Below are 24695 nucleotides of genomic sequence, written 5' to 3'. Positions count from 1 at the left end.
CTGGCTTTAGTCTAAAGGGCATTTCAAAATTGAGACAAGATTGCAATTTAGATCATAATTGTGATTACACATTTTAAGATGTTGTTTTTCGCCCACCCATAGATGAAGATGTCATGAACACAACATTACATTACTTGTTACTCAATACTGTGGACAATCCCCACAGGAGCAATTTGGGGTGAAGTGCCTTGCCCAGGGACACAATGACATACTGACTGCAGTGGGGTTTGAACCTGTGACCCCCTGATCCGAAAACACCAGCGCACTATTCCACTGCGCCACACGCCTCCCACAACCTTACTGCTTACATGCTGATGTTGTAGTTTGACCTTTAAGACACACCGTAGGATCAATTACATCTTAACGAAGCATCGACTCCTGCCTGACCTCATGTTTCTCTCTTCTCCACTCTCTTTAGGCTGTGGCTCCTCTCAGAGAGAAGATTCGTGATCTGGAACAAAGGTGAGTTTCCCTCTTTGATACACACATGTGCAAACACAAACACCTGCTCAAAGGTAATGAGAAAAATATATAAGACTTATGAAGCCTGAAATACTCGCATGTTTTCTATATTGTAGTACCAACTCAAATGGTCGGCCCTAATGACTAGAATTAGGACCCAATGTTATATGCATATTTTAATTATTACTTTAAATTGTTCTCCCCAAAACCATTTAATATTCATTCAAAGCTAAACTAGACCTCCCAGTGTGACTGCACCATCTAAAGGACATGAAATGAGCCTCTAAACGTCCATTATCAATAAGTTACAGCAGTTTACAGAGCATGAAAGAGAAGCAAGCTGTGCTGATTTGCATAGCTTTCCTCACCAGGCAATACAAAAATAGATTAGAAAGCAAGATTAGAAATATGTGACTTCAGGCTAGCAGGCTTTCTATGAATAACACCGACACTGTACGGACCGTTGCATTGCAGCTTCTAATGGTTATTATTTATTTTCCAAGACAAACCAATGGAACAAAACCGACGGCATTATTATACATGGACATAGCTATCGCACAGACAAGACACACAAGGAGTGACGCCAAGGGTTACAGCGTGGTGTTACCATTAGCCGCATTCACACCGCAGGACTTTCCCTGGTACTTTGGTTCTTTAGTTCCGTTAGTACCAATAATGTCGCGTTCACACCGCCGGGACTACTTAGTGCCGGGAACTCTTTTTGGCCATTTTCAGTCCCTGCTAGAGAGGTGGTACGAACCTGGTGATAAAAGAGTGCCAATTTCTATTCTATTTCTATTGGCTGGGCGAATTGCAAACCACGCCCCGTTAGACTCAGATTTTTTTTGTTAGGCAGCCATTTTTTTCCTCGCTACAAAACCACATCCACACCTGAGCGAGTAGTTTTTTTGTACTTTAAAGCAGTTATGACCAAACGTACTACAACACCGGAGCGGTGGAATGATGAGGAAGTGTCGGCGCTTCTGGCAATTTACTCTGAGGACGGGATGCAGCAGCTTCTACAGAAAGCAGTTCCCAACTCCAGCGATGTTTGCAAAAGCTACTTGAGCTGGGAATCGTGCACAGTGCACACGGATGCCGGGTAAAAATAAAGAAACTCAGGCAGGACTATAAAAAAATTAAAGACCACAATAATAAGAGTGGTAACGATCGAAAGACCAGTAAACATACGCCTCATACAGCGGGTGGGCTTTATACCCCCTCCCCCCCGTGTAGTTCTTCTTCTCTCGTTTTTTTTGTACTCGCCGTGAAGTGGTTTTGCGGCCTGCCAGTAAACCCAGAGAAGAAGAAGACGAAGTGACGTCAGCGTAATCTTGCCTCAGGGAAAGTACTGCGGTGTGAATGCGATTGGCACTAGCCCCCTGGCGGATTCAGTGCCGTGGCACTAAAGTACGGCAAGTCCTGCGGTGTGAAAGCGGCTATAGGAACCATAGCATCTTATCTTAGCACATGCTTTGCTCCAACTCCAATTAGGACATTTTCGTTTATTACAAAGAGAAGAGGCATGTTGTTGTAAATTCACAAATTACCTTCTAGGGTCCCATTAATGTTTCCCACCCCTCTACCCAGATGTGACAGTAAAGATGCAGCTTCTCCCATTCGTATGAGCTTCAGAAAGTCTTCAAGCTATTTATCTAAGTTAAAGTACTTTGCCTTTCTATCTTTAGGGTTCATAGAAATTATACGTTTTGTCGCAGGGCATGCTAACGCTATATGCTATTGTACAGATGATTGATATTGAATCTTTGTGGATATATGTGTTGAAATGTAGCTGCTCCTCTACATTGCTTTTATCCTGTCATGTTGTACTAATCTGTCTATTGTAAAGCGAGTTTGGCTACAATTCTTGTAATAGGTGTACAAATATAAAGCTTATTACTAATATTATTATTATTATTATTATATATAAATAAACTATATTTAAAATGAGTTACCTTTTAGAGAAGTGATTATATTTGTATGCCAATATTTTTCCTATGGTAAAGTTTTCGTTTTGCACTTTTATTTTGATAGTAATAAGATCGGGACTCTTATTTTGAAGGAACTTTTACCAGTTAAATCGGTTTACTGATAAAGATTTAGCCCCAGAAAGCACATGGCTACTTAGCATGCAAAATGATGTCATTCTGCATGTTAAGTAGCCATGTGCTTTCGTGTTATCAGCTGAATCTTTATTTATTGATTAGATCACCTGATGATAGTGTTCAAGACAGCCTATATGTCTGAACTCAGTAATGTGTTACGGAGCCTTCTCTTCAATATTGTTTCCACATAATGAGCATTTTGCGCTGCTCTTTTCCAATGTGGAAGCAGAATGTGTGAAAGCATACAGCACGATGCGGGGTGTGTCTCTAGACATCTTTAGACTGGAATAGCAGGGCCCAGTACGTGAACTCGCCTCGCAGGTGCACACGCCAGTATAGAGGACATCAGACTCCAGAGAAAATTTGCTCGAGTCCAAGTCAGAGCGTCAATGTACAAGTCGAGTCCGAGTCATCGTGGGGGGAAAAAATCACGAGTCCAAGTCATCGTGCGGGAGAATTCACGAGTCCAAGTCCGAGTCGCGTCAATCAGTGCGCGAGTCCGAGTCGAGTCACGAGTCCCGAAAATCGGCACTCGAGTACTCCATCTCTGCCTACACCCATACCCATATTCATGATCTTTAAGAGTGTATCCCTTAACTACATCCCATGGCAGCATTTGCTTCTTATTTTAAGTCTTCTTTTAAAGAGGACATATTCTGCTCATTTTCAGGTTCATATTAGTATGTAGTGTCTCTGCTGTGACATGTCTCCATGCTCTAATGTTCAAAAAGCTCTTTATTTACCTCACACTGCCTGTGCTGCAGCACCTCTTTTCACCCTCTGTCTGAAACCAGAGCCCAGTCTGCTCTGATTGGTTAGCTGGCCGGCTCTGTTGTGATTGGTCAACTGCCTGGAAATGTCACTATAATAATAATAATACATATTACATTTATATAGTGCTTTTCCTGGTGCACAAAGAACTTATCAGTAAGTAATCTAAGGAGTCCAATGGAGGCGTTGCAGCCTTTGCAGACCATTTATATGCACACACATACACATTTAAAACACACTTCAGGAAAGGGAAACCCCCTAAATAGCATAATAGGGTGTCTTTAAAGTCTGGAGGTGGTGATGAAGGCTGTGTGCAGTATTTTCAACACTATTACCCTCAATCTAACACCTTTGAACAGTGATACTGAGTACTGAATACTCTAGTGGTGGAGTGAGATACTCGCTCCTATCTTTTCTGTGTCTTCAGGCTATTATTCAGATATTCATAGCAAAATATATAGGTACCCTTTTATCTATGTGAGAATAGCTTTCAATTGCAAGTAAGAAAGGAAAGAGGATTCTTTCAGAATGAATGTTGTTATGTTTTGTTTATCAACAGGTTACCCACTGCAGATTTTTCCATCCATTTTTGTGGACTTCGAGAAAAAAGGAATACCTCCTCTGTATAATTTAAACCACACTAACAGGAAGTTAGATCTATGGATTATTCTACCTTGAAATGGGTTTGGGACAACAGCGTAATGATGCTACAGAAATATAGATTTGTTATGCATATATCTGTTTACGCCTTGAATGCTAATGAGACCAATATAAACAAAGCCACTTGTTTGTATTGCCCTGATTGCTACTGTTTAGAGTTTTGAGAGGTCCTGATAATTTATTCCGGTAAATTACTCTGACCTCCTAATTAACCTTTCCGAAGTTATTGAGTCTATGTAAGTTTGCTGCTTGGCTCAGATCCACCAACATCAGCAAGATCTCACCTCTTCCTAACCCCCCGAAGAACCAGGTTCAATTAACTGCTGTTTCAATTCAGACAACTCTTTTTTAATCTGTTTAAGCGATCCCGAAGGATTTTGATATCAGTAAATGGAGTGTGCTCCTACCTAAGTGTGTGTGGCAGGGTGCAATCTTACCTTTGACGCAGGAGAGGAGGGCACAGGTGTCTTTTAAAGGATCCCAATCCAACAGGTGGGATTCAGTTTATTTGAAGAAAAATAGGTCCAAACTAATAGTGTTTTTACCTTCTCTCTCACAACATTATAATCATACTAACAAAAAAAACCGTGCTGTGATCATGTTCAAATGAAACTTTAATTCACAGTCTTACATTTATTACCAAAATGTTTTAATTTCAACTGCCCATTTCAGTTGTGACATTTTAAAATTCTCCCGATAGAATTTAGAGGTATTTCCTCGTAAAAAGACCGGTGACAATAAAAAGCGCATTCAACTTTCCATTCACCCATTTATTCACATCAGTTTCATACCGTTTTTTCCGACACAGACGGCGGATTAACACTCAAAAACCCATACCTGTCCGCAAAATTCGGGGGACAAGATTTCCCCACAGGTCGCGGTATTTATAATGTTCATACACTTTTTCCGACACAGATGGCGGATTAACACTCAAAAACCCATACCTGTCCGCAAAATTCGGGGGACAAGATTTCCCCACAGGTCGCGGTATTTATAATGTTCATACACACATCTCTCATCAAATCATTCCACTCAGCCAACAACCAATACATTCGAGAGATATTTACCCCGTCTGGAAGGACCTTACCGAGAGCTATTAACCCAGCTCTGAAGCACACAGCCTACCCGGAGAGAGTCTACCAGGGGTCAACCCCCCTCTCTCGCGCTCTCTCAAAAAACCAGTCTCTTTATGCTAAAAAAAACTGGATCCTAAACCCAAAAAACAAACTCCTCCTCTACACGTAATTTGTGAAGAACTGCGCATGTCCTATAATGTACAAGGCTGAACATGTCCCGACATGTTCCACAGCTGTTATGGGATAAGACACCCTTTCATATGAGGTAAAAAGGACATGAACTCTCTTTGGCCTCTAATGTTTCTCCCCTTAGTGTGAAGCCCCCCCCTCCCTGTGGACTGCTGCCAGAGGAGAGGAAGAAAACTCAACCTAAACATACCACTTTGTTTTGTTTATACTGTAACTATAGAAAACCTAAAATATGAAGCATTTTCATTGTGGGTTATACAAGAATATAATTGATTATATTTGATTATAACTAACTTTCGTTTTTAAGTATTAAACATACTATGAAAACTCACAACACTACGGTGTGCTGCTTTTTATAAACCTGCAATATGTCACAGGATTATGAAACCCTTTATGTGATCCTCCTGAGAGGACACTGTGGAGAGCTGCAGGTGGGTTACTGTACGTAGATCTAAGATTATTCAATAACGAGCCTCGAGGTATTCTGCTATGCTGCAGCTCCCGATAATGAACAGATTGTGCTTCCTTAACACATGTTTGACACATTGCTGTTGAGGTATAAGTATACTCAGGCTATTTTATTGATTTAAAGGACAAGTAGTAGGCTTAGTTCAAATTGAGAGGAACCAGAGAAGAATAGTTTCTCAGAAAAGCATTTCACGTATCTTACATGTTTTCAGAGCGGCAGAAAAATACATAAAAAACCCATTTATTGATTTCTTCATGAACAATTTTTTACATTTATTCAGTAGATATTGATCTGATTTGCTTCCCTCTCATTAACCTTCTCTTCCTTTTCTTCTCTCCCTCTAGTTTTTCTCAGAAATACCCACCTGTGAAATTCCTGTCAGAAAAGGATCGCAAGAGAATTCTGGTATGGGATAAACACGATTTCAGACGACCTATACAATAATCGTTATTATACCAAAGTTTTAACCCTAATTCGAGCCACTAGCTGCTTAGGATTTAAACAGAATGAAGTTCTAATCCTTATCTTTCTCAAAATTAAATCTAAACGGGGAATTTCTGCTTTAACACAAAATGGGTCTTATTGTTAGCTCTGTGGCGGTGGCCCTGTGGATATTTATGGTTCCAGGAAAATGTATTTCATTTCATTTCAAACCTTTATTTATCCAGGTGTATCCCTTGAGATCATTGATCTCTCTTTCAAGGGGGACCTGCTCAAGTAGGTTCCACATGAAACATAAAACAACAGAACAACAAAAAGGACATCATACAGCATCATTACAGGGATTACAATTTACAATAACTATCCACATGAACCGGTACCAACAGCATCCGATTGAGTAGCATCCAACCGAGCTTTAAAAACATTTAGTGGCACCAGATTGCTCAGTTTGCATTTAATTTGCAGACTGTTCCAAGACAGAGGAGCTTCGCATCTAAAATCTATCTTCCCTAAGACAGTCCTAGCAGTTGGCACATTTAATAAAATAAATATTTAGCACCATGTATCCTGTTGACTTTCGCTATCCTCCTGACTTTTCATGAAGCGCCGTCAGGAACTTGACATTTTTGGGTTCATTGAAAAAATGTTTAGTCAGGTTGATTTCTGACTTTCTGTCTAACACAACACACAAACATGTTTTTTATTACTTAACAAATTTAAAAAAAATGCTCCACTGATGTTTCAAATGTATTTATTTTTGTTACCAAATGCCTCTTGCATCCAAGGCACAACGTTTAGAATTACTGAACCAACAACACTTTATTTTTATTTTTACGGCAGTTATCGTCAGCATCTGATTGGTCTGCTAGATAAAAACAACATGGGGAAGTGCAAATTAGATGAGAATTGGCTTTTTAAACAATATTTAGCACCATGGCTGCTATCAGTGTTTTAAGTTCTTGTATGCACATCTTGTATAAAGCTGTTCATACTGTGGTTAATTGGTAAAAGTAGTGTACTGTACATTTCCTCAATTTTCATTTCAAATAGTGTAAATTTTATCAATTAATATATTGTTTTAATTTCTAAGACAAGTCTTCTGTGTAAAATGCCCGTTGATTTAGACTTCATTCATAGAGTACATACAAAAGATCAATGAAACACAAATATGTATCTTGCTTTACTGACATGTGTTTTCTTCCTCTAGATCACAGGTGGGGCAGGGTTTGTGGGTTCCCACCTGACGGACAAGCTGATGATGGATGGCCACGAGGTGACGGTGGTGGACAACTTCTTCACGGGAAGGAAGAGGAACGTGGAGCACTGGATCGGCCATGAGAACTTCGAGCTCATCAATCACGACGTGGTGGAGCCGCTCTATATTGAGGGTGAGTTGGAGAATAACTGTGGGAGGGGATACATTGTTTATTAATACTTTAAGACCTGGTTGTCCAGAAGTAAGTAAATATATTAAAACTATGAGAAGCCGGGAAGCTTTACTACTGATCACAGTACAAGGCAGTGGCGAGCCGTGACTTTTATACCTAGGCCCTCTACCACACAAAACAACACCATTTATATAAACACCTATCATGACAGGGCACCCACAGCCAAGTAACAATTACAAATGAATGAAGTCGGCACGGCGGCCCACATTGAAAATGACTTAGGCCTACCTTTGATGATCAAATCACTGAAACACAAAGTCCATCCTCCTGTCATTTTGGATGAAGCACTTGATGGCGGGGTCATGCAGCTGATCCTTTGCCACTCCAGTTTATCATTGTAACTCAATCTTGAAAATGACTCGGTTAATAATTTCGCAACGATGTCATCACTATCACTGAAGTGAGCCATCATGAACGAACTTATGCTAATCATAAATCTATCGATCATAAATCTATCGATTAGATTTATGATTCAAAAATAGTAAAAGTAGGGTAGACATGTGGATATTATCCGGATGAACACAACGTGCATTTATCTAACAGGTTCGTTTTCCACAGACCTTATTTCGAGCTATTTTCCAAAATCCTATGGAGAAATCCCACTGCTTTCTGTCGAGGGAATCCGAGCGAAGCTTACTTCCGGGTTTAGGACGTGTCACTGCACCTCTTGCATAGACCTCACAGCGGGCGGAACTTGTCATAAAGTCCGCGAAAATAAAGCCCGCCCATTTAGAGGGAAGATATGATTGGTCAATTGTACTGTCATTTGACATCGTTGAGTTACTATAGCGGGCCCTCTGTGAATGTAGAGAGGGACCAACAAGCCCTCCCGTCTTCACAGTAACTCGCAGAGACGGCATTTAACCCTTCACATTCCAACAGAAACTGAACAGGCAGATTCTAAGGATTTATTTCTTTGGAAATATTATTTTAAATACAATTAAATCAAGTTATTTTGGTAAAACTAATGAAAAATGTAACAACAAAAAAATATAAAAAATAATATTTAAAAAAAAAATGTTTTTTTTTAATGTTTTCAAATATTATTTTATAGAATATCTTAGGCCCTCACAGAGGGCCTAGAGGGCCCTGACGGCTCGCCACTGGTACAAGGTATCATATATGTTTCAATATGGAGTATGACCATAGTGTAGTGTTTCAGAAATGATAAAGAAAACCTCAGAAATGTCATTGAAATGCAGTGAAACATGAGTGGGTTGGGATTTTGGTTTTCCCTTAGAAATTAATTTTGTATTATTTATGCAGCATATGAAAAATGTAGGCACAGTTGGTCTGTTATATGTTTACTACGGTTCAGTGTTCAGGTGTTCAATTCACCTCAGTGGTTTCAGGACGGAAAAGTCATCAGGAGATCCTATATCTAAAGTCTTATTTGGTAGCAGTTAGTAGCGTTTAGGCACAGTGGTGTCCGCTGTCACTGCGGGGAGAAAATTAATTAATCTCAGTGTGTTGTTGACAGAGTGCTATAATGACTTCCAGTGAGGCTGTTGGTTCAAACTGCATTTGATTTTAAAGAGGCCCTATTATGCGTGCTGAGGTTTTCCCTTTCCTGTAGTGTGTTATATAGGTTTTTCTGCATGTAAATGGTTTGCTAAAATCCTAAAGTAAAAGAAGCCTCCATTAGACTCCTTTGTTTCCTTTGAAACATAATGAATTCACTATGTAACACTGTACTTGATAGGCTAAAGAGCTGGACATCTCTAAGCATTTGACCAATCACAACAGAGCCAGCCAGCTAACCAATCAGAGCAGACTGGTCTCTGGTTTCAGACAGAGGGTGAAAAGAGGTGCTGAATAGCTTTTTGAACATTAAAGCATGGAGACATGTCACAGCAAATGCTCAAAATACAAATATGATCCTGAAAATAGGCATAATGTCCTCTTCAAGTATTTTATTAATGCTTACGACGCCATTCAAATCCTACAAATATAACCTGGTTCAGTCACTAGCAGAAGTGAGACTGAAAGTGGTGGATACTTTTCTGCTTTATCGGTGAACTCTACTCTATCCTGTATTTAAAATTAATCTGTAATTTAAAGGTCTGCTACTACATTTTGTTAGATGAGATGGCACTTATACCCCATGCGATGCAAAACCACCCACTTTGTATTGTTGTATATAATCTAAAAATTTTAAAAAACCTATAGAAGGAAGTAAGGATACTAAGAAAGTTGGAAATAAAGAGAAGAGAGTTTTGAAACTGTTTATTTTCTCAATTTATCTCCAACAGCTTTTTCTCCCCCGATTGTCACCTCACAGTACGATTTTCTGTGGGGGCTCACAATTGTTAGCCAACAGAATCGATGCCTGTGATGTTTTCGTTCGTCTGTTTGTTTACTTGGACCAGTGCCAAATGCAACCTGTTGAGCTCTGCTAGGCTCAGAGACGACGGTGGATTTGAGATGGTGGGGGGTGGGCTTTTTGAAATGCTGAAGCAACAATGAAAGAAATTGATAACGGCACTTTTGTTTAGCAAAGGCAGGCATGGCAAAGAAAAATAGAAAGCTGAGGGTTGATGGATCACATAACATACTGTTGGAAAAATATCACTCACGGCTTGAGCTTCAATATCAGGATACATGTATTTATTATCCTTGCAAGAATGGAAGTAGTCATCACATACAGAGCATTTGGGACAACTAGTTCCCAGAACAGTGTCCTTCAGTGTCCTTCAGATGCTGATATACAAGAGAGGGTGTTATTCAGTCACAAGATACGTGAATACCGGTTCAAAGCAGTATTCTATGCTTTGTTAAGATTAGCTAAGACCCACATAAGCAATAAACATGACAATCATATGTCTATCTCCATAGAGGCTCAATCATCATGTTAATCACATAGCTGTCGTATGTCTAAAACAGTCCTGATGCTCTTCTAGGTAATCATACATCCTGTCATGTACACAGCTACGTAGGGCCTTTTCTAATATCAGAGTAACACATGATAACAGAGTACAGTAATTTCCCAACATACCTATAACTGCTAAGGTGTATGAATATCTGCTGCCGTGATAAGATGATTTAATTTTGTACGCAGCAGTATACTTAATGTTTCTGCCTGATTCAGCTCAAGGCCTTGGCAGGAAGACACTGAATGATCCATCTGAGTAATATAATGCATGAACAGTACCAGTGCTGCATCAAGTCAAGGAAGAAGTATTCAGATCTTGTACTTAATTAGTAGTAGAAATACCAAAGTTTAGGTATACTCAGTTACAAGTCAAAGTCCTGCAATCTGAATGTTCCTCAAGTACACATTTTAGCATGAAAACATACTCATTATGCAGATTGACCCATTTCAGAATAATATATATGGTTTGATTATAAAGTGTCAAATAAATGTGCTGAAGTAAAAGTACAATATTTACCTCTGAATTGCAGTGACGTAGAAGTACAAATCAGTAAAAAAAGATAAAACTCAATAACCTACAAGTACCTCAAAACTGTACTTCAATACAGTACAGAGTTTGAGTTAACTTGAGTAAAGTTTATTTCCCACACTGACGATACATTGATACAGCACAGAAGTATCTGGTTTACATCAAACAAAGTAACTGTTGTTATGAAATACTTCGTTTCACCTCAGTGTAATGACTCCCACAGAGCCGCTGAAGATTATGTTTAAGGTTACGCAGGCACCAGAAGACAATATTTAATAAAACTAGTAAACACAACTGCATCATAAACCTGTGCTCTGCAATTAGACTTTATTGCAGAGCACAATGTGCCCGGGCTATTGTTAGGCCTAAGCCAATTGCATGTAACATTTTCAGGTTCATAATAATATTTTATGGCTTTAATATTCCAAAAGCTCTTTATTTTTCTCATACTGCCTGTGCTGCAGCACCTTTTTTCACCCTCTGTCTGAAACCAGAGCCCAGTCTGCTCTGATTGGTTAGCTGGCCGGCTCTGTTGTGAAGAGTTAACCGCTTAGACAAGTCCTGGCCCTTAGCCAATCATGTACAATGTGTTGTAGCGCTAACCAAAATAAGTGTTAAATAGTGATCTGGGTTTACATGCACAAAAACCTGTATTACACACTATAGATGACGCACTATAAGAAAGCGAAACCCGAAAAGCACAAAATGGGCCTCTTTAAGTATCATGTAGCAAATGAGTCGGTCACGTGTCACATCTCTTTCTTTGCAAGATAAAAGCCTGTAATTACTGCGCTCTGAGCTACATAGAAATATATAACTGATATAATTTGGCTCTCTGTTGTAGACATTGAAAGCAACTAACAGCTGTTAATGCAGTCTTTATTATGCCTACCTATGTTGCAAATGTATTATCTCTTCAATTTACACACGGCATCTATTGCACGTCTGTCCGTCCTGGGAGAGGGATCCCTCCTCTGTTGCTCTCCCTGAGGTTTCTCCCATGTTTCCCTTTAAACTGTGGGTTTTCTCCGGAAGTTTTTCCTTGTACGATGTGAGGGTCTAAGGACAGAGGGTGTCGTATTGTCATACTGATATTTTGTACAAACTGTAAAGTCCACTGAGACAAATGTAACATTTGTGATATTGGGCTATATAAATAAACATTGATTGATTGATTGATATGCCTAGCTTTCAGTAGAAGTTTCAAGGTCAAGGTTCCAAATGAGCTGCAGAATTGATGAATGGAAAAAATCTTCGGCACTGTCTTTTAGGGCTGCTCGATTATGGCAAAAATCATAATCTCGATTATTTGGGTCAATAATTGTAATTGCGATTATTAAATGCGATTATTCATTGACTTTGAAAACATCCATTTATTGGAGAAAAAAAACGTGAACAGTATGTTTTTAACAGTTGATTACCTTGAACTTTAAGTATAATTCAACTGAAAAACCAAATAATAAAAAAATAATCGTTTTATTTCGATTACGTTGTTTTCGTAATCGTTACAAGCCATAATCGTAATCGCGATTAAAATACGATTAATTGAGCAGCCCTACTGTCTTTTATTTTTTGCTGAAAAATATGTTATTGTTTTAACTCTTGTCTTTGCAGTGGACCAGATCTATCACCTGGCGTCTCCCGCCTCTCCTCCCAACTACATGTACAATCCCATTAAGACACTCAAGACCAACACCATTGGCACTCTGAACATGCTTGGTGAGTACATTAAGAGCACTTAACGCTTTGTCCCTTTTTATATAATGGACTCAAAAATAAGGCTTCATGGTGACATTTTCTAATTTGAATCTGTCCACATTTAATAAACATGTGTTTCTTGTTTGAATTTTCGAAGAGCTATGCGGTATGTTGATCTTTTATATATTGCAACAAAGTATAGTTAATATTCCACAAAATATTTAAACTAGGGCTGTCAAACGATTACAATTTTTAATCAGATTAATCCCAGCTTAAAAATTAATTAATCATGATTAATCACCATTCGAACTATGTCCAACATATGCCATTTCTTTATGTATATTGTTGTGGGAATGGAAAGATAAATGAAAGAAGGCAGATATATCCATTTAACATACATACATAACGTATGTTTATTTTAACATTTTTCTGTGTGTCAAAATGAAAGACAGCCCACACACCTATCAATCATCAAATCGTGGGGTCTTAATTAATTACGTGTTGATTTCTATCAACGGGGGAGTACTTCAGGAAAGTCGACGGGGGGCGGGCTAGAACAAATCGAATGGGGGGGGGCAATCATTTACCACGGGGGGGCACACACTGCCGTCAACAACCAACACACAAACACCAACGCAACTTCAATTTAAAAAAACATGCTGTAAAGTCTATTGTCTTTCACACACATTGCAGGGTGTATGCTATTTATAGCGCACCTATGACTTCTGCATACATGCACGGTTGTGGCACGACCACCAAAACAGAAACATATGGACATAGGCCACCATATGTGCAAATGTATTTAGTATCCTATCCATGTGAACATGTTTTAGGTGGGGCATGCTCCCCCGGGAAGATTATTTTTAAAATATTGAAGTTAAAAGCATCAATCTGGTGCACTTTGAGAGCAAAATGAAGAGATCTATGGATAGCCTATCTCTCAGCATCCATATGAAACAGAACTGTACACAGATTTACTTTTTCTTTATGGATATTTTACTAATCACTCCCCTTTTAAACTGTATTCTTGTGTTACTGTCCTATAGTATTACATACCCGTGTTTCATTTATTCTCTTATTCTTTAATAACTATAATGATCATATAAAGGTGTTCCTCGCAAATACTTGTTTACATAAATGGTGACCAAACCGTTTGAGACCCACTGAGATAACTTACACTAAAGTGAACTATCTAAACACTGAGAGAGTCCTTACCTCACTGAGCTCAGGTTATACGATCCTCTCAGTCTGACAGGAGAGGACTCTCTTCCACCTTGGTGTAGAAACAGCTCTTTATATCCGTTAGCATAGCTAGCTAACCAGATGCTAACAACAACATTCCGCGTTACCGCTCGCGCACTCACAAAATGCGCTCGTGCCACACACACACAGAGCCGAGCTTGAATGAAGCACAGAGACCCAGAAGTAGGCTACTTGTACTGTACTGTGTATCATATTATTTTCGATGGCTTTACTGTATAATCAGTGTAACAGATGAACAGATTGCCACCGGCTTTCATCTAAAACACACAGCCACGTAATGATAACAAAACAAAGGTCGGGGGCCATTGGTCAAGCAACACACCAATCAGAGAGCAGCAGTGAGCACACCTCAGGCTGTGTTTTATTTTTGTATTATTTATTTCTGATGTATTTCTCACAAAAAACCTTTAGTGGAAACGTTTTCACTTATATGATTAAAAAAAAAAAAAAAACGGCAAAGTGGCAAGGCTTGCGTTGGGGCGGGCACAGTGACTCATTTGGGGGGGCATGGCCCGCGAATGACCCCCCATGACGCCGACCCTGCTAGTGGAGTACTTCGTGACCACAGTGTGAACGTTGTGATCAGCTGTTAGCGCAGTTCTCCAGTGAAGGGGGGGGGGAGTCTCCCTCCGCAGCCGGTTGGCGTAGTTTTGGCACAATTCCGTTGTACAGACCGACGTTAACAGCAGCCCTGTCTGTGCACACGGAGACCGACTCTGTCGTCCGGTGATCTAACCGCCTTCTGGAAAAGCTTCACAAGTACGTCGGTACGCAAATGCGCTTTGTGACACAAGTGACGGTACGCATTTCAGATTATTACCCACATAACCCGTGTACCAGTTATGTGCACCCCTGTACTACAGCAAAAGTATTCTCCGTCGGGACTTCCTGCAACAACACCACGCCGTTATCTTGATTCTGATTGGCCAGAAGACATTATCAAAGATGTTCTATTGAGAAGACGATCACTACGTGACAAAAGTTTTCAAAACCGTTTCTGGTCTTCGTTATTTCCAGACAAGTGGCTACTGAAATCAATCTTACTAACTGCCGTCTGTGCAATTTACTCCGCGAGTTGGCGGACTTTATTTTGCTTACTTTAACATCATTTTTCATGGTGGGGCTGAGCTATTTCTTGGTATGGGTGTAGCCTACCCCAGCCATACCCTGACGCTGCCACTGGTGGCACGTATGGGGCGGGCCATTCTGCACATGCGTTAAATGCGTTAAATATTTTAACGCAATTAATTCAAAAAATTAATTACCGCCGTTAACGCGATAATTTTGACAGCATTAATTTAAACATAACCTCAGTCCAGATCCGGCAGATACAAATGTGTTTATATTATATATATTATTACCACAATACTTAACCGAACATTACCCTCCCTCATTAAACGTTTCACTTTTATCCATGCCAAATGATTTTTGAATCCAGCAAAACACTGTGAGTCAAAACCTTGTGTGTTGTTATTTAACATTTCAAAAACAGGTTCCCATTTTAATATTATATACATTTTTAGATTGATGAGGATATGACCTCTCCTCTCACTCACAACCTTTTGAGAAACATTTCAGAACTTCTCCTGTGAAGTATTGTCAAAGCCCTGTATGAATATCAATGTAGAGCTTTTATACTAGAAGACTGTTCCCACTGTGTTTTAAGGGGAAGAAAGAGACCGGAGCACACTGATTGATGTCCTGCTCTTTAATTATATCTTCACATAATTAAAAGGCAGGAAATCAATCGGTCTCTTTTTATCTCTCGTTGAGCTGAGAGTTTTGTTGTTTGCCTTTCAGGTTTAGCCAAGCGTGTGGGGGCCAGACTTCTGCTGGCTTCTACTTCGGAGGTCTATGGAGGTAAGGAAGAGCCCCCCCCCCCCCCCCCCCCCACTCATCTTTAAATATTCTGCTGCCGCTTTCTAATTACTTTAGGCGCTTTCGCACCGGAGTACTTTTCCCAGGAATAGTTCCGATAGTTCCTGGGATTTTGCGTTCTCATCAAAAAGATCTAGAACTTTTGCGAACCTTTTCACCCCTTTTTTTTCTTCTGATTGGCTGGGCAAATTGCAAACCATGCCCCGTAAAACTCTGAAAAATTGTTGTGAAGCCGCCATTTTATTTGCCCGCATTAGCATTATTAGCATTAGCCCAGCGCACCAACGGAGAGAGACTCACTTATGGCAACACAAAAGAAAATATGGGAGCGGTGGAGATGAGGAGGTGTCGGCGTTCTGGCGATTTACTCGGAAGGCTTCAGTAGAAGCTGCTGGGAGTCCCAGCAGCTTCTACTGAAGCCAGTCCCGAACTCCGGGGACTTCCGGCCGGGGACTTCGGGTGGCAGTATACGCCGTGAAGTGGTTTGCGGCCTGCCAGTAAACCCAAAGCAGAAGAAGAAGTGAGGTCAGCGGCTTCATTTGCTTAATCCTCCCCCAGGGACTTATTCCGGTGTGAACGCGATCTGTACTTAGTTCATGAGAACTAAAGAGTTCTCATGAACTAAGTTCTCATGAACCTTTGTGGGAAAAGTACTGCGGTGTGAAAGCGCCTATTGTATTTTCAAAGTTCAGGATTAAAAACTTGAACTTTCAAATAAATTGTATTTTTTTGAATGATCAAAACGTGTGACCCTGATATAGAACATTACCCGCTGTTAGCTTAGTGGTGGTAAAGTGCAGCAACGTTGATTCCGTTTTATAGCCTAATGTGTTTTACATCTGGCGATTGCATTTGCGCTTCAACCAATTTTAAAAGTAGTGTTAACATGCGGATAACAAAACGTGTCAGTGTCATAAATGTTTGTTTGCCAAAGATCACATTTTCACTGAAAAGATTGATGCTAAATTGTGCTATTGATGCTAAAAAAATGCCATCACAGCCACTTCATTCAAGATCCCTTAGCTTCTACATTTGTCTAAACATGTTTTTAAACCGTATTTCACAGATCCAGAGGTTCATCCACAGAACGAGGAGTACTGGGGCCACGTGAATCCAATCGGTCCTCGTGCGTGCTACGATGAGGGGAAGCGCGTGGCAGAGACCATGTGTTACGCCTACATGAAACAGGTATCAATACCGCACGGTGTTCATTTGAAGGGAAATCAGGTTATCATTTTTCTTTGATTGACACTCTCAATTGTCTCTCTGTGACTTTCATCAGTAAAATGCTTTGGTTCAACGGCACACTCAAAGATGGCTGGAATGCAATACTCAAAACGGTAAAATAATAAATCCATTGTGGTTGTTTTCTCAGATTTAATGGATATAAATAGAAAATGTCACAGCTTTCTGGTGAGGAGTATAATTACTTCTAATCTAATATGTAAAGTGCGACGATGAGTGTATTCTTTGTTCCATTGGCATAAAATCAATTGAGGAAATTGTGATTTGTTTTGTACAATGTAATTAATGACATACAAATAAGTTGTTTATCATGAAGCCTATTATATGAATAGATTTTTTGACATGGTTAAGTCTCAGTAAAGACATGACAATCAATCATTGGGTTATTATAGAGGTCTGTGTTTTCATGAATGTTTCCTTAAATATCCTGACTGGATGATCATTTTCCCCCGCCGTGACTTGATTGACGGCAGCCTTTGATGATCAGATATGATTGGCTTCTCTTTCGTTGCCTCCAGGCAGGTGATATTTATTTATCTGCCTCGTCTCCTGCTCCTCAGCTGCTCATTATTTTTTTTACACTTTCTGGGAGAATTCTCGCTAACAGACGGCTTTAAATATCCAGGTGTCTGTCGTTTGAGCACGGGGACGAAGATATCACTCAGTACATCTTTTGCCCAGTCATGTCATCGAAATTCATTAACATTTGAAAACTGATGAGTGTCGGTTAACCAGCGGGAAAAGCATTTATTTCCTTCTCCCCACACAGAAGGCAAACATTATGAAGATGGAAGACATCCGTGGACTTCTAATCTCCAACTTATTTGATTTATTCAACAACATTTGATTATAGGCAAACTATTCAGTGACATTTGAAGCACAGCTTAATGTAATCAAAGTAAATAAAAAATAGCATAATATGAAAAGATGAGCATCTCTAGGTTTTTGGCACTTTTATTGATACTCCTCAATACAAACTTTATTTTAGGAACGAAAGGAATAACACGTTTTTGTTGCTGATTTATAATAAAAAACTAACCTTAAAGAGGAGAGCCCATTTTCAGATTCCTATTTGTATTTTGTGCCTTTGACATGTCAAGCTCTTTATTTTTCTCATACTGCCTGTGCTGCAGCACCTCTTTTCACCCTCTGTCTGAAACCAGAGCCCAGTCTGCTCTGATTGGTCAGCTGGCCGGCTCTGTTGTGATTGGTCAACCGCTTAGAGATGTCACGCCCCTTAGCCTATCATGTACAATATGTTGGAGCGCTAGCGAATAGGAGCACAAGTGTTACAAAGGGATGTCACTATGTTCAGGAAGTAAACAAAGGAGTCCAATGGAGGCTTTTCAGACCATTTACATGCACACAAACCTATACAACACTACAAGCGAGGGAAAACCCTAATAAAGTCTCCTTAAATACAGTGTTGGCGGTCACCAGGTAGCGAAGAGCAGCAGTTTGCGTACATTTAATCCCAACTCCTTTTCAGCCAGTTTAACTAAAATGTGTCATTAAACACAATGTATGCTTCTTTATTTATGTTTTGCCAAGTGATCATGGCATCCTCTTCCTAATTAAATATATGATAGGCAAAGATAGGTGCAGATGTTTCCATGTCATTAAACATTAAATCTCAGCATCTCCAACAAGCCCTCTGAGGCTCGGGGACATGAGCAGCCTGCACATGTTTTCTCGTTCGATCGCTGATGCCAAGTCAGTCCCAGAAGCATTTCCACCTGTCTATCATAACTACAGTCAGCAGCAGGTGAACACAGCCTATGCAACCTGCTCTGCAAAGGTGTTAAATAATTGAATTAATCTCACATGTTATTTTTAAGAGCTCCTGTGCCTCAGTTTTTATTTTTAATGGAATAAACAAATGCATGATGCTTCGTTAAATCTCGTTTTAGGCAGCCTAAAGCATTAGGGGTGTTGTTTTAGAGCATTTTATAAAATATTGAGCCAAATTTGCTTTTATTGTGAGTTTTCAGAGTTTCTTCACTTTAATCATATTTCATATTTTGTCTACATTATTTATTTCTTAAAGGTAGGGTAGGTAAGAATGGAGAAACCATTTCGAGTGCGCTAGAATTTGAAAGTACGCAGCCGGAAAAATCTGCCTCCTCCTTCAGACTTCCTTACAGAGCCCCTCCTCCAACACACACGAACGCGCACATGACCAATGAGGGCACTAGATTAGTTTGTGCACAGATGGAAGGCTGACAGGCAGGTAGGTCATCCAGTTATTTTAGCCGGGCCGGCTCAGATGATTGGTTGTGCTTTTTACAGTGCTACGGCTTCCACAGATGACATTTTTTAATGTATTTATTGTCAAAGCATTTAATATATTCATTGCTATCGGGATGTTGAGAGCATTCCATGGAATATAACAAAAAGTGTTTCTGAAGTGAATTACCTACACTACCTTTAAGCCAATATAATTGCAAACATAAGAGCAACCCATTTTCAATTGATGCAGCGACAAATACATCACCAAATGCACACACACACACACACACGCACACACACACACACACACACACACACACACACACACACACACACACCCTGACAAACACTTGATCGTATTGCTACATTTCAGCCCTCGAGTGTGAAAACTGTTTGATTGGCAGTAATTTATGTGTATATGCACATAGGTGGAGAATGTAATGACCCTAAGGCAAAGTGGTTGCCTGTAAGGATAGAGGGTGTCGTTTTGAACAATCTGTGCTGTTGTATTAGCTGTAAAGCGTCTCTACTGTAGGCTATTTTTATTATATGTACAGCACTTTGGCTCGACCAAATTTTTTTAATAAATGTGCTATATAAATAAAACTTGATTTGATCAATCACAGATCATTATATGCATGCACAGATGGACGGGCTTTATTTCTGGGGGAAAAAACGACTTGTTGGATTATAGTTTCTGGAAAATGCCAATAATACACAATTGAAGCTAATTATTATTATTATAATTCATCAATATCGTGCTTAAGGTGCATAGACAGTAATGTTTAAAGGTCATGCTATTTTTAGGCACATATTATGGGTCTCAGATATACAAAAATATAAAAAACATGTCTATGATGTGTTTTGCTCAAAAAACCAAACAGATCACCCATTTTAGACATCCCTCATATCCCTCTGTTTCAGGTCTGTTAGAGAAACGCTGATTTTGGGTCCTTTAGCTTTTTAAAAAAAAAAAGGGGATGGAGCTAATGCCTGCTCAGAATTCTACCGATTCTCAGCTAAATGCTGCCGTGATTAACGCCATATCATGTTCAAATCCACATTAAGGATTATTTCTGAAACAGTATGGAGCTCAAATGTTTTTTCTCTTGCGGGATTACCACAAGGCGAGTTCCTTTTTATTTATTTCCTGATTTTTTTTTTACACATACTCTCTCCAGTACAGGTTAGCTCTGAGTATTAGCGATGCTTGCTAATGTAAACAAAGACCAAATTACGTCCAAAACGTTGCGCATTGTTTCTGATAGGGCCGTGGGTTTGAAGCCAGCCCACATTTCTGATAGTACGTCATATCGGACGCAAATCTGGATCAGCTCCATTGTACCCCCGTTTTTAGAGATGTGGGTACGGAGGAAAAGAGAGAGGGTTTTATTTTCTGACACTTGGTGTGTTCCCTGACACACCGGGGACACATATTTATGTATACAAGACTTCAGAAAGTGCATTTTGCATGATAGGAGACATTTTAAGACAGAAACAAAGCATGTAGGTGTGTGTATACTGTGAGTGCAAACACTCCATCTTTTCCATTTACAAACACTTTCTAAGACCTCCTCTCCAAGTTGTCCCCATTGTGTCCTTGTTCTTCACCGGCTGAATATATTTGCAGGTTCTTATAATCACATTTCATGTTCCACATTTCCCCCAGACCCATCTACATAATGTCCATGTTTTTATTCATCTTATGTGAGCTTAAATGTATTCACATCACATCTGAAGAAGCACATATTGATGCATGAGGGGGGACTTATGAAGGCCGTAGATTTTTTTTGTTTTAATAAAGTAGGGCTTTGTAAATCTGTGGGATCACTTTAAGTAGAAGTGGCCTCATTTATTCATTGCTGGAGAGTGTGTAAGGAGAACGTCGTGTCATACTAAACTGGGACTGAGAATCTGCTTTCCATGAAGAAATATTCTTAAAACTTGCACTTAGGGCCGCTCAATTTATCGTATTTTAATCGCAATTACGATTTTGGCTTGCAACGATTATGAAAACAACATAATCGAAATAAAACGATTATTTATTTTTATTTTTATTATATTTAAAGTTCAGAGTAATCAACTGTTAAAAACATACTGTTCACATATTTTTTTTCAATAAATGGATGTTTTCAAAGTAAATGGATAATCGTTTTTAATAATCGTGATATCAATTATTGACCAAAATAGTCGAGATTATGATTTTTGCCATAATCGAGCAGCCCTACTTGCACTGTATTAAACACTTGGCTAATAGGGAAGAGAGCATGTGACTAGTGCCGTTCCAAACGTCACTTTTAGATATTCAAAGCTCTATTTCATAACCCTAAAGGAAAAATGTGGTTGATTAAATGTGATTTATAATGCTGTTTAAAGGTCCCATGTCATGGCCATTTCTACTGATCATAATTCCATTGTTGAGGTCTACTAGAATAGATTTACATTGTTCAATGTTCCAAAATCACATTGGTTTTCTCATACAGCATCTCTGTATAGTATGTGTCTCTGTCCTACACGCCTTGTTGGAGCTCCTGACCCCTCCCTATGAGCCCACTGTGCTCTGATTGGTCAGCCAGTGGATTACTGGTGTTGTTTCCTGGTTGCTGCGTGGGGTCTGAGCCCTGCGGAGCTCAGGCTGAGTGAGTGAGTGTGTGTGCGGATTGGTCCATTTGGACTTAGTGACATCAATAGGCCCAGGAAGAAGAGAAATCTCCAACGAGGCGTTCTGGGGCAGCATAGACAGGTATTTTCTGTGTTGAGTTTTACTCGCTACAGGGTGTACTTTGAGGGTTTGTGACTCTGCAGACCGTTTACATGCATAAAAAGCTACATAACACACAAGGGGACGGGTGATAACCGGAAAAGCATGACATGGGACCTTTAAGGGACTGCTAGAAAGTCCACGTAATGCAATGATAAGCTCTTTTCACACAGTATATAGACACATTATCTATTATTTGAACTGCCTATGTGTAAATGTAAGTTATTTTGAATGTATACACACGACACCTACTGCACGTCTGTCCGTCCTGGGAGAGGGATCCCTCCTCTGTTGCTCTCCCTGAGGTTTCTTCAATTGTTTCCACATTAACTGGGATTTCTTTGGCTGTTTTTTCTTGTTTGATGTGAGGGTCTAAGGGAAGAGGATAGTATTCATATTCTGTACAAACTGTAAAGCCCCCTTTGACAAATGTGTGATTTGTGATATTTGGCTTTATCAATACAATTTGATTGATTGGTATGATTGAGATATTTCAGTAGATAAAAACTACTTTTGGCAATGATTACATCTATATTTTTTCCATAAATGCTTTTAACTTCACCGTCCCCTGGAGCTGTTGTAAAAAAGATGAATAATTTACTGATGTGATGCTTCTTTGTTGTTTCTCCGCTCACAGGAGGGCGTGGAGGTGAGGGTGGCGAGGATCTTCAACACGTTTGGCTCCCGGATGCACATGAATGATGGACGAGTGGTCAGCAACTTCATCCTGCAGGCTCTGCAGGGAGAGCCGCTCACTGTACGCTCCGTTTTACTCATTTAATACACGCCTGAAGCAAGCCTACTAGGCTTTTTTTAATGAAGATGTGCACACAGTTAGCCTTAATGGGTTGACGCTCAATTACGGGTGTATGCATCCTAAATGATATGCATGCCAATGGAAACATGTGGCAGCTTCTTTAATTAAACATGATTTCAACTGAAGAGCCGCACACTGTAGGTCTGTTTTAGTTAGTTATATGAAACACTTTAAATATATAATTTTGATGCAAACAAATCAAACCTAAGACTTTAAAACGGGAAATAGTAAAGAATAAATGTCCATGTTTTTATTTAGAGAAAAACTCAGTATAGCAATAGTTTATTTGTCTGTAATAAAAAAAATGATCATGACTAAAGTAGACTTGCTTCTGACAAAAAAAACAACCTTGCATTTGGTTTATTATTCAAGTGTGTTTGGCAGAAATGTATTGTTTACCACATGGTGACAAATGCTCCAGTATGTGGTAATAATATGTCTTTATTGAACAAGGATCAAATACATGTCCATCTGCAGTCAGGGAGACACATCAAAATCAACAAACACTATAAACATTTGTGTCTCTCAAACACAACAGGTTACGATTCATTTCAACGTACATCTTAAATTACAGTAAAATGAACGAGACTGGTTGCTCAATATCCATTTTATTTCACCATGGGAAAAACAAGTGTTTGTGTATGCAGAAATTGTAATCAGTTTTGTTGTTGTTGTTCTAGGTGTATGGTTCAGGTTCCCAAACAAGAGCCTTTCAGTATGTAAGGTAAGATCATATTCCATTTTATTTGTCTTATTAGTCACGAGAATCCCTTGTTACAGTATCTACCCACCAATTAGGAAACAATATAATTACACATTCAAGATATAATTAATAACAAATCATGTTGATTGACCATGCCTTCATACAACTGTCTATTTAGTGTATGTTGTTACTATAGTATTATTAATTAAAGTCTTCTACTGAATACACCATATCAAAGGTGTGTATGCTGATGCTCATGTGGCCTTGTGAATGTGAAATCAGGTGGAAGAGTGATTTTAATTTGAAGTTTATAATTAAATACTAACATGTGCACGTCTCTCTGCCCGTAAGCAATATGTGTTGGTGGCAGGTTCAAGGAGCATCTATGGGTTTGTGTGCAGGTGATAGTGACATTAATTTAGCCATTTTGAAGATGCGAGATTAAAGACATGGAGCCTTTGAAGCTCTCCTATCTCTCTAGAGCATTCAGCCTCCGCTCTGTATGACTTTCACTTTGTGTAAACATCAAAATGCCAAGGTCTGCAGGTAAAGCGAGCTCAAAAGACTTAATTACTAATGCAACAACTATTCAGGTTTAATAATTTAAATAATAATAATTTTAATAATACCATATTAATTAACCTTTTTAATATGGCACCTTTCAAACAGTTACAACGTGTTTTCACACATTTAATTCACACAGAGTATCAACTAAACACATTATAAAACACTAATTCCTAAACAGACTAGGAATTAAAATCAAAGAAAGAAAAACTAGGGCTCTCAATGTTAACACGATTAATCTGGAAACCTTTTTACGCAAATTAATCACATTACAAAGTTGGACCCAAACTTCTTCTCGTAATTCCTCCGCGTATTATGTTCATTTTCAGGTTCATATTTGTATTTAGTGCCTCTACTGTTTACATTCTTTAGGATGTTAGCCTTTGCAGACCATTTACATGCACTTAAACCTGTAGAACCACCTGTTGCACTTTGCTGTTAAACAGACTACATGCAAAGTTAATAAACAGTATTTACTCACTCATGGACTTTGGTTGTAATTAAATAAAACAATG

At 39.2% G+C, this 24695-nt stretch overlaps 1 protein-coding gene across 5 annotated transcripts in view; it reads left to right on the top strand.

Moving 5' to 3' along the window:
* The window catches only part of uxs1 (UDP-glucuronate decarboxylase 1), a 49618-nt gene that overhangs the window by 16927 nt on the left and 7996 nt on the right, over positions 1-24695 (top strand). For all 5 annotated transcript variants that reach the window (XM_034213768.1, XM_034213767.1, XM_034213769.1 and 2 more), the window contains 8 exons: positions 419-462; positions 6077-6137; positions 7381-7561; positions 12637-12741; positions 15784-15843; positions 16928-17049; positions 22734-22853; positions 23594-23637. In XM_034213768.1, coding sequence (XP_034069659.1) covers positions 419-462; positions 6077-6137; positions 7381-7561; positions 12637-12741; positions 15784-15843; positions 16928-17049; positions 22734-22853; positions 23594-23637 — 737 coding nt within the window. The remainder of the gene's footprint in view (positions 1-418; positions 463-6076; positions 6138-7380; positions 7562-12636; positions 12742-15783; positions 15844-16927; positions 17050-22733; positions 22854-23593; positions 23638-24695) is intronic.

Source organism: Gymnodraco acuticeps, unplaced genomic scaffold (genome assembly GCF_902827175.1).
Source record: "Gymnodraco acuticeps unplaced genomic scaffold, fGymAcu1.1, whole genome shotgun sequence".
Classification (NCBI taxonomy): Eukaryota; Metazoa; Chordata; class Actinopteri; order Perciformes; family Bathydraconidae; genus Gymnodraco; species Gymnodraco acuticeps.
Note: the sequence above shows the minus strand (reverse complement) of the source record. Positions and strands in the feature narration are given on the sequence as shown.